The sequence below is a fragment of the Gallus gallus genome, chromosome 6, assembly GCF_016699485.2.
Source record: "Gallus gallus isolate bGalGal1 chromosome 6, bGalGal1.mat.broiler.GRCg7b, whole genome shotgun sequence".
NCBI lineage: Eukaryota > Metazoa > Chordata > Aves > Galliformes > Phasianidae > Gallus > Gallus gallus.
The window spans coordinates 9,452,606-9,466,385 of record NC_052537.1 but is presented as its reverse complement, the minus strand read 5'-3'; the positions used below and the strand labels follow the sequence as shown (position 1 = coordinate 9,466,385).

General features: G+C 38.7%; 1 protein-coding gene across 3 annotated transcripts in view; it reads right to left on the bottom strand.

The window, feature by feature from the left end:
* The window catches only part of ANK3 (ankyrin 3), a 344,913-nt gene that overhangs the window by 286,055 nt on the left and 45,078 nt on the right, over window positions 1-13,780 (bottom strand). The window contains exon 1 of one of the 3 annotated variants that reach the window (XM_040702300.2): window positions 3,617-4,472. The exons of the other annotated variants lie outside the window; for them this stretch is intronic. Coding sequence (XP_040558234.1) covers window positions 3,617-3,679 — 63 coding nt within the window. The 5' untranslated portion in view covers window positions 3,680-4,472. Of the gene's footprint in view, window positions 1-3,616; window positions 4,473-13,780 lie in introns of those variants that run through there. 3 annotated transcript variants of the gene reach the window in all.

Below are 13,780 nucleotides of genomic sequence, written 5' to 3'. Positions count from 1 at the left end.
GATTAAAACAAGTTACACTAGAATGAGATTAAGAGTTCAGCATGAAATCTCACAAGTGTGCATTCAAGAAAGCACTCTTTTTACACATTTCTGTTCAGAATTTCCACAGTCAATTTGTGCTTTACGTGTGTCATGAGATGCATTGTCAACATTCATTGTGCAGTTTGAAGATCTTAGAGAGGACAGAGAAAGAAGGAAACAAGATTTCCTCAAACAAAAACATGCATTTCTAGTAAAACTTGAGGAATTAAAGTTTAATGTGAAGTTCCCACTACTTAGAACTTAATGGTGGTCAACAGATGACTAAAATTAAATGGAAAAGTATCTTACACTACAGAAGTTTTGAGGTGGTCAAAATTATTTCTTACTCCCGCACTTCTGGTTATCTTTTGAAGTTTCAGAGGACCATAAGCATTATCATGGCTAATTTCATACTGGTAGTTCAAAGCAGAAGGGAAAAGAACAACACCTCTCTTTTGTTAAAAATCAAAAGACATCTTAAATCTCTAGTGACAACTGAGTTCAGCATTCTCCTACCACTGACATTCCAAAATTTACTGAGAAGTGATGACACAAACATACAAGATAAAACCACTCCATAATGCCTAGGGATTCAAGCTGACAGCTTCAAAACACTGACTCTGTAAGAGCGTGGTTGGAAATAGCAGGACAACTGATGCTCAAGTGCAAGACGCACAGGCCGCTGCTCAAAAGGAACACTGAGGGATGGAATGGAGAAAAGCTAATTAGGCCTCCTATTCCATCCGGGTTAATCCTGTTCCGCCTAACCTCAGCAAGAAATATTGGTGTGGTAACCTTCACCATCCTTTGAAAGGTGTATTCCCACTTAATATGACACAGCTAAATGCAGTAAGTTCTGCTTTCTTCCAAATTGCCCACCCTTTAAAATAAATCCCAGCATCGCCACCCTATATGCTTATATCCATCCTCTCAGTTTAGACTGAGATTTTTAACATACTTCCAAACAATCTGCTTTTACCAGCCTGTTCTAGATGTACAGTACAGTTATTGTATGACTTCATGTTCAAAAGTGAGACACCACTCCCCAAGTTAATGGTTATTTTTGTGGTACCCTCCACTAAGTGATCGAACCCTGCAATTCAGAGCACAGTGAGTGTAGTTTTCCTTTAGCAGTGGAAAACTGCTAGTTTTAGTGTGATCTTTCCATCGCTATTTTCTGTATCTTTATTTCCTTGCTGCCTTGCTCAGAAATTGCAAAAGAACAAGAAAACCAGGAGTTGATGTAGGGAGGATGGGATATGAACAAGCACCTCAGCAGCTGAAGAACAGAAGTAAGACTTGCCACCACTCAGCCCTAACGATAAGACAGGAGATAAGGGAAATGCCAAATATGAGGAAACAGCTACCAAGAAAGCAACTATCTGAATGGAACAGCAAGAAGGCCATGAAAATACCCACTTCAGGATACATACTTTTAGGAGGGGCAGGTGGCATAACTCACTGGAATCATACACTCAGTTAAGCTTTCATCAGGGTCAGGAGTATACGGCCAACTAACCTTTGTTCAAATTCTGCTTGGAGAACGTTCCTGAATTAACTAAGATTTCTTAAATGACCATCTAGAGATTCATTCTTGGAATCAAAACAATAAATTTGAACCGCCTCCCCAGTGAATTGTGAAAAGCAGTGAAAATTTCTGCTAGGACCAGCAGGGAAAAATTCTGCAAGGACCAGAAGAAATGGCTGCTGCCTTTCTTTTTTTTTTTTAAACAGAGAATAAGAAAAAAATATATAGTTTCCTTTCCATTGGGAATGTTCTGGCACAAGCTTGTGTTTAACAGTGACACGTAAGCAGGCTTGATGTGCACTGGTCAAGAGGGACACACCTAACCCTGATACAGCATAACCCAGCAACAATCTCAATTCCATTAGCATTAAGAAAAATCAAATAGAACAGTAGAACAACACCTCCAGCCTCTTCCCCACTGAAATCTAATGGTTTGCAGTCACGCACTAATGTTCGCTACAGCTCATGCAGCCAAGGTTCGAGGCAATACAGCAGGCTTTGCCATTACCTCACAAAGCATCATTTTGCCATTGGCCTTCAACGCTCACAGCCAAAACTCATAAACGTAAACAAGTCTGACATTTTTTCCCCTCCCTTAAGAGCAATGACACCATACCAGTCAGTAGATGGTGGATTTGGACACAACAGCTGTAGCTCCTGCCCACAGGTGGAACATCACCTTTCATGAGGTGAAGCTACAAACAGCACCAGCCACTGCTGGAACAACAAGTGAGACTCCAAACTTGGCACCATCCTACATTGCCCAGACTGTTCTGTTGGCTATTATCTGGAAGACAAATCTATACACAAGCTGAAGTAATAAAATTTGCTATGTACTACCAAGTTAGATTGCTAAATGCCATAAAAATAGTTCATGAAATCGAGTAAAAAATATTAGCATGTTCAAAGCTTAACGCCATCCCAGAATCTAGCTGTAGACAAATCTTTTATCCCTGAGGCAATGTATCACGTCTGATGGATGCTTTTAGTATGTCAGGAAGGTATCCTAATCTACCATTGAAAGTGTTTTAAAATTATCTTTTTTCCTGCTTCCCTTCCAAAGCTGCTCTTTTCATTTCTAGCAAGATAGAGTGGACAATCTGATTTAATTTGCACTTTTTTTTTTTTACAATCTTGATTAAATCCTTCACCAAGGAAATTGATTAACTATGAGGCTGTCATACACTTTCATATGATAAGAAGGCACATTCAGAAAATAAAGGGTGGGAGTCTGAACAGATTCTCCACAGCAATAATCAACATTTCAGATGCATTTTCTGACAGCAGTTTTAGGTAATTCGCATTATAAATTAATACAGCGAGTTAATATTTATAACAAGTAAAAAACCTGAAGAAGTCAACTTCCTAGGTTTAGCAATCCGGCACAAAAAAAATCAACCATTTCTAAATGGGAGGAGGAAAATTCAGTGGATATCAGGAAAGCAAGAAATGCAACACAGAAAGCAATAATACATCAAATCCATCTAAGTACAGTTTCAGGCAAAAGACTTTAAGCATAACATAAATTAGCTCCACAGAAAATTGAATTCTATTCCAGAGTTTGGTTTAACCACAACATTTCCCCCATGATATATAAGGTTGATTGAAGTGTCACTTTTTAAAAATGCAAAGTGCTGGGAAAACTTGCTTTCTTCAACGATGTCCATAATATTCATTTAAAAGAGCACATGTTGATTATCAGCCTCTTGCTTGGAAAAGGCTTCATTTAGATACTGTTTACTTGCTAATCCTGCCTTTGGAATGCACAAGGAAAACTACAGCCACAGTGAAATTCTATGATTATCTTATATTAACATTCAGATGTTTAAATATAATAAAAATAACTGAGTTCTGCTGGTATGACTGATTCTAGCAGAGAACACACCCATCAGCATCTAGCATAAACAAAAACCATCTCAATTCTACAGTCATCCTCATTCTAAGCATATTAACCAAAGCCACTCCACATCCAGAAGCAAACTGCCCAGAAAACAAAATGACTGGGAAAACAAAACAGGAAAAGAAGCCAACAAACCGATACAGCAGAGTGTCAAAATAGGGAGTTACCTTTTTTCCTTTCTTTTTCCTGTGAGCTGGCTTAGCATTTTTCTCCTTTGCTTCCTCACTCATTTTTCAGCAGGTAAATATACAGGGGAAAGGGAGTAAAAGAGATCACTGCTTGTATTCCAACATGCAAAGCCACTGCAAATATTCACAGCCCTGAAATCAAAGTCCATCTGCTGACGTTTCTCAGACAAGTAACGGAATAACTGCTGTTGAAAGCCAGTCTCTGCTCCTCCTGCACGGACTTGAATCGCTCACAGCCTTGCTGTTTTCCTCAGAGAGAAACTGAATGTTCTTGCATCAAACAGTCTGCAATTCCTCTAAAGAAAAGATAAAGCATTCTCATTCTTAGCTAGTCTTCGCTCCTGAGATAGGATCATGACAACACTTCCTAGCTTGGTCATCCACAGCGCTTCCAGTCTCTTAAATGGGGTTGATGAGCCAGGCAGAAAGGAGCTGCAGACGGCTGACAAGTCAGAAGCATTCACCAGCAGATGATTTGCTGTTTCTTGCAGACAGAGAAAGTGAGCTCGAATCGCTCTGATTGCCGGTTGTGCACAATACCAACATGTGTTGAATGCATCGGGGCATACCAGAAAAGGAAGCCTCCGAGAGTGATAAAAGATCAGGTTACTGGATCTTAAAGCCACTCCCAGGCAGATTCAAACAATAAAAGGCACAACACACTGCTGAAGAAATTGCTAGATGAGATGTTTACATTTCCAACAGCTCCATATCTCCATCCAAAGAAGCTGCAAATTGCCACTCAGAGCTCAACGTTTGTAATATTAATTATTCATCTCATAAAAGCAGCAGCAGCATTTCAGCAAAACACGTATTTACAACTATCTCTGCCTGTGAGAGCTTGCTCCTCCCTTGTATGCCTGTTCCTATGGCAGGATTTGTAGTCTCTCTACTAACGCAGCTCTTTCACAGAAGCGTTACGTGCCTCATGTGTGTGCATGACTGGCAGGTTTCAGATCATGTTTCCACATGCCACTGACCTACTCCACAGAATGGAAAAATCAAGAGGTCAGAGACTTCAGTAATAATTCTCTCCAGCCTGTGCCCATTAAGCCACGTTACACACAACTCATGTGTTACCAACAGCCATGACAGCAGTCATTCACAAGACATCGCACTGATGTCATTACCACATACCTCTCTTCAGGCATCCACGATTCCAATATTGACTCTCACTCTTAGAATCTCTCCCCTCTATCAAGATAGGTGGGAGGGGAACAGTGGACTAGGGAAATACGGAAGAGGTTATCAGACATCACGCAGCAGCCTCATCCACTGCTACCATACTACTGAGCTGAGTGAGCATTACACTGATTTTCCCATTTCTGAGGACTCTCGTCACATCAGAGGTGTCAAGTGACAATCATGGTTGGTTTAGGGGGCTTTGAGGTCAATATTAGAATTCTCCTTCTCCGATCTGCTTGCACCTTCCCACCCTTCACTCTCATTTCTGAAGTACAACAACCAGTGTACATATCATAGATGCAAAAAGAAAAAAATATTGAATGCAGTGATATGCCATGTCATTTGCTTCAATTCCTTGTCTCATTCTCCACCAATAATTTCAGCGAGCAACCGCAACAGCACCATCACATGGAGGCTGTTTTCCATGTGTTAGCCACAAGTCCTAGTGCTCATTGTTTGCATGCACTGGAAATGAACCAGCGTCAGCTAAACCTGAGGCTCTAAACCAGGACAACTCTCTCTACCAACCTGGCAAGCTGGAAATTTTTGAGGAACTGTACCTCATCTGGTGCAAAGCTTAAATATACAGTATCCAGAGACCACCGAGAAAATTCCCCTTCAAATTTCCTTTATGTCATTAGCATACAACAACATTTATACTTTCTAAGCAGTATGTTGTACAAAATGCAAACACCATTGATAATAAACAAAGCTAGGAATTTAGTTTTCCCAGATGTGATTTTTTAATGGCTGTCTCAGAGGAAGAAAGAAAACTCCAGCCCCAGCCTCTCCCAATTTGACTTTCTTTTTTTTAAGAATAGATGCTATGTTATAAACTGAAGTGCTCTCTGCTGGTTAACAGTGGTTAACACAACGCTTAAATGCTCAAAACACCATTCTATCCCAAAGTGCATCAAAAACAAACCTCTGTTTTTCAAAACTGTTTTTGTCTTGCGTGCAAAGCACTGAGCAACACTTCATGTTCTCTGAAATAAGCCCAAATAAGTGGAGCTCGAGCACAGTTTAATCATGTCTTATAAAAATACATTAAAGCTTTGATAAATAGACTAGTTAAATTAAAGCATCTGTAATTTGTAGCATGCTCATTTAATTGTATACCTATAGAGTCACCACTTTAATAAAAGATCATCAAATAACACCTTGCTTCTGCATAAATGGAAACAAATAAATAGGTCTCTTTCCCCAGCAACCTTGTAGCTCTCAAGAAGCTGACACATTTAAACCTTTCACTGAGTTCAGTGTATGCAGATTGAGGAATGCCCCATGTCCCCACTGAACTGTGGTTATTCAGATGTGCACCTTTTATTCAAATCCATGAGATGAGACTGTTTATTAGGTTTTGGGATTCTTATATCCTGCTCCTATCTTCCATGGTGCTTAATTACTTCTGAATCAGCAATAACCTCATTGGCCTCCTACTTCAGAATCTTTTGTATTTCTTTTCCTCCATTTTTGTTAATTTCCACAAAAAAAAAAATCTCCCCAGTGTGTACATGTAGAACAAGAAGAAAAAATCCAGATGAAGAAATACAGGAATTTTAGTCACTAGACACTCACTCTGAGAGGTAGGGAAAGATCTCACAATTCTCATCCCTGTATTGTACAGCTAACCATAGCAACTCTGATGGAAAGAAACGTAACATACCTACTCCCATTTCAAGTAAACGCTCACATATCAACATTTAGATCCTCTCATGAATTTTGTTTCATTTCCTCCTTACCTCCAAATTTGCCAAGTTTTTACTCTAAGTAAAGCCACTAGGACAGCAGGAGAAGCCTAGTATTAAACAGAAAAGTACATCGCAGAAATCTGTGAGCCATTTCTTTGGAAAGGCTTTTAGGGGAAAAAAAGCATAACAAAAGCGCACGTTTGGATCATGCTTTTCAACCTCCTTCCTCTGTGGAGCCCACAAAATTTGTGGTAGTAAACCTGGTGACACTTGTAATCAGTCCACCTCTAAAGTTATACTGAAGAAGTCATTCAAATAAGCCTTCTTCTATCTCCAAGCCTTCCACGTATTCTGTGTAAATCCATACCTCTGAATACCTAAGGTAATTGAAGTGGAGAGAGAAAAAGTCAAATAGATCTGCTTAGAAAAAAATAAAGATTTTCAATATCTAACTCCTTGTGCATATTAAATCCCAGCTGAGGCACAATATTTGAGAGACAACAACCAACCACAAGAAACCCAACAGATTTCTGAAAAGCAACAGAAATCAAGGAAGGCTTCAAGATTCTGATGTGAGCTTCAATTAATATTAAAAAAAGATCAATGCCAATTCAAAACTACATTAAAATGTGCTAAAGAAACAGTACCATTCAGAAAATATATTTAAACACACAGCAGTACTGCTACAGTCAAGGGAGCAGTTTGATCAATTAGGAGTAACAATTACTGCCTGCTGTCTTATATAGTCTGAGCCCACTGAACTTTGTTACTTTAGTTAGTTTGAAATAACACTTATAAAAAGCTATTTCTCTGTGGAAGTTTATCTGTGTATTTGGGTATGTCCTGATGAGCTAAAGCAAAGGAACACCACTGCCACTCGGAAATGCACTGCTACTTGAAAACTGACATGAAATACCGTCGTACTTTAAAACTCTTTAGGTTCCTGATGAGAACACACACACCGCTCCCTGCAACTTACTGCTTAATTACAGTAGTGTCCAGAAGTGAACTTTCACAACCTCGTTGATACATATCTACTAGGACAGTTCTATTTTTAAATCAAAATAACTGGCATAAGAGGACAACAGGACAGGCCAAGTTCTGTCTATCAGTACAGTTCTATTTATAAAGAAGAGCAACTTGTGTGCAAGAAGCAAGGGGTGCACAACTTGTTATTGGTGACCTGTTTTGTAACTGTGTGCAATGGGTTTTATCAAGAAGCCAGCTGTGAGCAAGCTGCTGCCTATACCAAAACATCCAAATCCAAATAGCTGAACTTCAAAGTCCAGCTTTACCCATTTTATTTGGGTAGAAACCCACAAATTAATTTAACAAAAGCTTGTGGCACTCAACATTTACTACAAGATCACTTTACAGATTGACTGCCTGGTAGTTCTTGCATCTCAAGCTATACTCTGTTACAGTAAAGCAAATTTCAAGGTTAAATCAAGTATTACCTAGACAGGAATGGAATAAGTGCTGAGACTGGATGGCAAATGAATTCTCATCATCTCTTTCCCACAGAATAAGAGAATTCAAAAAAACCCACAATTTAAATGCCACCATTACTGCCTTAACTTTTATTCTAAAGAAAACACACAGCCTACCTGTCAATCCGCTTGTTTGCAAAGACTCATTCATGCAGAGGCCCATTATCTCATGCAAACAGAAAAACAACCCCCAAAACCAACACTTTGCCCAAAGTTACGAAAATAGAGCAGCGATCTCCACTTCACAGACATGCCTGACTACTAGTATGGTTTGCTATAGACAGAAACTACCACGCTGAAGATTATCCTGGCCCAAAAGGCATATTGTAGGCTGGCAGTGCCCCAGTCCCCCCTCTCCTTTTAATGGAGAAGCACAGCAATCATTCAAACCCAGAACAGCATTCTAAAATAGAAGCAGAAGTGAACTAAAAATGCAAAGAGGGAGAGCCTTCTGGTTAAACACTCAGCAAGAACTGCAAACGCTCCTATACCATCAAAAAAGAATTTATTACAGCTCCGTGAAGAGCACAAATACCTGGATTTAAAAAAAATGCATTCCAACCTGAGATAAACAAACTGAACATGAAGTAGAAGTAAAGACGAGAAAGTCAATTTTTACTCAGATTAAGAAGTTAAAAATAATTTGGGCATTGAAGTCCAGGACTGAACATGAGATGCTAACATAGATCAAAATTGAGCTGCCTTATCTTCACAGTTACTTTAACATATGTTAGCTAACTGAAGTTAAGAGCCTTGAGGACAAACATGTCCCTCAAGGATGGAACTGAAGGGAGACTGGGAGTGAAGCCCAGAGCGACTGGGAAGTCACTCAGTGGGAGGGAGGAAGCTAAGAGATAGAATTCCTTCCCTTGCTCCCTTGAGGGAGGAATTAGATTGCTTTGAGGCATCCCTCAGCAAATGAGGCTTGTGAGAGTTCCAGCGCACTAGCAAGAGGACACTAAACCAAAAATTAGGTAGGCAACAGTCACACCACAGAAATCCTACAAAATTTGATAGGTAGTGCAAATTAATTCTCCACCAACTGAATTTGAAAATAGTTACACAGAGATTATACCTTAAATCCAAGCCGTAGAAGTCCACATTCACATGCTAAGAGATACTTGATGACAGATTCTGATTTTACATCTCTTACACTTTGTGAGACTATAAGTATTTTTCATAGGGAGTGTTTTCTGAAGTTCCAATATAGAAAAAACAGACCACTCTACTAAGTTAAGGTGGCATGTTTTATGCTGAGTGCACATAAATCACTGTTTGTAAAGCCCTGCAGTAGAAGGATGGGAGCAAGAACAGCCTGTTTCAAACTTCCACAGAGGCAAAGTCAGAATAAGTGTGGAGCAAAGGATCCTCACCCTGCAAACAATACTTCCAACTACATATTCCCAATGTCCCTTTTAATGTCAGAAACCATGAAAAGATTTGGAAGTCTGACATCAGTGTGTACGAGGAGTTTCCCAGCATGCAACATCTACTCACGTTTATATCAGGAAATGAAGAAGCAAACAAGTTGAGAGGCTGCCTTTCCCAGGGCTGTTTCACCATGCCGCATAGCAGTGCCATGCCTGGGGGAGATATGGGGTATATCTCCACAGTGCTTCCTCTACCATGAGCCCCAAGGCTGGCTGGTTAGGTCTCACATCATTATAGAGGTTCACAATTCAGTCATCGGGCAACAGTTCTAGACCAGCACATCTCTGTAGTTGATGTATATTAAGTCCAAGCTAACATCCACCTGCTTAAGTCAAGTATGTGGGACAATGGAATGTAAGAGATGAAACATAGCTACACATATGTACGGGTACAGCCTTTTTATTCTCTAAAACAATACTGATTCTGACAATCACAGGGGGAAAAAAGGACAGCAGCTTCACAAGTGAGGAAATGGTGTAAGCCTTCATGACAAATTATTCACAAAATGACAATTCAATGAACGAGTAAGTCCCGAACAACATTGTTCAAGTTCACACTGATTCAAAGACCTCAGGCCGCAAGGTTTTTTGCTTCTGTTTTCACTTCAACTCAGACAATCACCTGATTTTCACTGATAATAGTGCAGCAACAAAGCAGTTCTCTTCAAAAAGAAGAGAAAAATGCAACATTACCAAACCTCTGCTTTGGGACTACATTTAGAGCATAATACAACAGGATTATCTAGATCGCTAATTAGGGAGAAAAATGTACTTCATGACATTTTGGTTAGATGACAACTTCTTCACCTCTTACCTTTTACTTTAAAACACATTGCATGCACCCACTGTAAAGAAATGCTTTAAAGTGGCAAGAAAAGCATTAAGCGGTATCACTAACTGAAAAATGTGTAACATTCAAGCTGAATGTATCCATTAAGGAATTTAAAAACAAAACACTTTCAGTCTCACAACTATTGTGCCTGAGGTAAATAAGGAGGTGACATTCACCTGTTCCCAAAAAGACATCGTAAAAAGCCTGAAAATCTCCTCTGCTGGAAGACTTGCAAAGACTTACACAAGTCACGCCCAGAAAGACATCACAACACAGTTGTTGTGTTTAACGGCCTCACTGAGGGAAGACCAGAATAGCAATGAAGACTGAAAAGACAAAGAACCGAAGTCTTAGTTCAGGTAAGCACATATTTTTTTTAAAAAAAGATTGGAAACAAGTAAGATTTTACATTCTCAATTTTGATTTCAAATTAGACCTGAAACAGAGAAACACTTAAACTATTACATAGACTTTCTCCAAAAAGTCCAAAAGTGTTCCAACTAAACTTATCCAAAGTTGTTCAGATCAATGACTACTATTTCTCGTTTAGTTGAAACATATACATATAAGCATTTACCTGAAACTTCTCTCAGAAGATAAATAACGCCCACATTTGTTTAGATTGCTTGCTAAATGAAAGCAAACTGACTGAACTGTCATCTGGCCAATCACCTTGTAAAGAAAACAGCTCTGAAATAGGATATGTGGATGAGATCTAGTCTAAACTGTAAGACAAACTGTATAAATCTTTTTATATTTGTACAAATATAGACAGCCATACTACAGTACATACCAGAAGTTGATCAGTTTATATAAGCAATCAAGTTAGATTTTTTTTTTTCCCCCTTCAGCAAGGGAATTTCCCTTGATTCTTTTTCAGTTCTTTTGAAATTCTGACAAAAATACCCCCATGAAAAAAATACTTGGGGGCTAAGGTGATGTGTGAAAAGAGTAATGAGGCTTTGTTCCTACTTTCTCTTGTGCAACGTCTTTCATCTGCTCCATGGTTTAGGAAAGAAGAGAAAGGCTGAAACACAAAGCCATTTTCATGGTGAACAATTTATTATTACTATCATTTTCAATCTCCAACATTAAGAGCAGCATTTTTTTGCCAGCTCTAACACATACAGAATAGGTAAAATGATAAGTCATATCCTATTTACATCCAAGTCTGTATATGGCCACGATTAGAGCTCTCTCATTAGAAGAAACATGGGTGGGAATAAATTTCCCAGATAACGGAGTGGCAAGGGAGACGAGACCAGAGAGAGCATGCAAGAGGTCAAATATATTAAATCAGATCTTTAGTAGCATCAAAAAAAGAGAAAGACTGTCATTTTCATTTTCCTACTAATGCTTTGCTCATAATTCAAAGTGGCTCAGAGATTCTCAAATAACCAACAAATGTGTGTAGGGGGTGTTCTTTGTTCATTTGTTGTTCGCTTTTTTCCTGGGGGAACAGCTGAGGGCAAGAAGAGATGTTTGTTTGGAATCTCATATGTATATGCATACATACATACACACACACACACAGCAGAAACAGTTTGGGATTTCATTTCTTCCCGACATGGCAATACATGTTGTACCTACCAAAAAATGAAAGAATTTCCCTTACAAAAACCACCGTTTAAGAACATATGTAATCCAAATCCCTTTTAAGCTGCACTAGATTAGTGCCTATGAATTAAAAATTTCCATTTCCACTTGCAATCATGAGTCATTTACATACCTTCAAAACATGAAGTCTTTCATCTATCAAGGTCTGTCAAATATTTCCCTAAACAAAGCTTAATCAAAATGTTCTTTATACAATCTATTGATCTGTAACACCACGTAATATTCATCACTAAAACACACCATGAAGTTTAAATCAAATCTGTACATTTAATTTGCCTACGTCTATAAAATTTCCAATAATCTTTTCTAACCTTGAACTACAAAAAATATACTCTATTAAAAAACTCACACCTATAAATGAAAAAAAAAACTAAAGCCACCAGACCTTGGGATAGCACCAGCTACAACTGCCTTTCCTTTAAATACTGTCAGAGCAAAAAGGTCCGCAGAAATAAGCAAAGCAAGTATAAAAAAAGGTACTCTTTTCCCCTATTTGTAATCACAAATCTAATCTGTCATGCAGAATATGAATTTTTCATTTTAGCCAAAAGCCCATCTGAGTTTCCAAGTTGTTAATAAATTAGAATAGCTTCAAAAGAAGGGAAGAACTTCAGCTTCTCACAAAATAAGCAGAAAAAGCTTTGTAATTCAAATAATTCATGAATCCTTATAACAGATGCTATGGCATTATATAGAAATTAACTGGATATAACAGAACCTATCAAAGGTAGCAAACTTCCAGCTTAGTCCAACTTCCATGCTTCAAAACTGCTGCCTTCTATTCTACAGAGTTCAAGATTAACTTCATTGAAATCTGTGAGGAAAAGCAAATGAATGACAAAAGCCAGGAAAATGCCTCCTGGACAGCTGACAGAAAGTTGTGCAAGTCCAAATTATTTTTATTATTTATGAAAAAATAAAACAGTGAAAAAATACAATACTTTCATTTAATTGAACGTAAGTTTTCTCATACTATTCATATATTCTCTATATTCAAGACCCTGAAATTCATGACTAATTTTAATTTATATCTTATTGAAAGTAATCTTTTTGGTGGAAGTCTGCGTCTTTCTTAACATCCAATTGTATGTTTACAATTTACAGGAGGGGGAACAGCTTTTCACGAGGGTAGATAGTGATAGGACAAGGGGGAATGGCTTTAAACTGAGATGAGGGGGTTTAGGTTAGATATTAGGAGGAAGTTTTTCACTCAGAGGGTGGTGACACACTGGAACAGGTTGCCCAAGGAGATTGTGGATGCCCCATCCCTGGAGGCATTCAAGGCCAGGCTGGGTGTGGCTCTGGACATCCTAGTGGTTGGTGATCCTGCACATAGCAGGGGGGTTGAAACTGGATGAGGACTGTGGTCCTTTTCAACCCAGGCTGTTTTATGATTCTACGTTTAATAGGCAATAAATTAGACCAACTCTCTCAAATCAAGGATATTTTACCCAGGATGGGAAACTCGTAAGAAATCTTACTGTCTTTATCCTCACCCACGAGCTTTTTATTCTTAGTATCTCTTATCCTAATGAGGATGGAGAGTAACAGAACAGTTGAGTGTACAAAAGGAACCAACATTGGAAAGCAAAGAAGCGCTTAAAGTCAGTAAAATACGACTATTGTCATAACGTCCTCTTTAACCGAAGTGTATTTTCCTACTCCTTGCAACAGTTGGATGGAGAGTGGGAGAAAAACCATTCAAACAGCTAAAATGTAAGATGCACTTTGTCATTATGGAATATAAAGCTTGCATACGCAAAGTGATACTTAATGTGAACTTAAGGCCTGGATTTCCACACCTGCACCGTATTTTTTTCCAGGATGAGTACTTGTCTATCCTAAGCAAAGAGAAGCTGCAGAAAAGGAAGGTATATAGAACCATAGAATCACTCAGG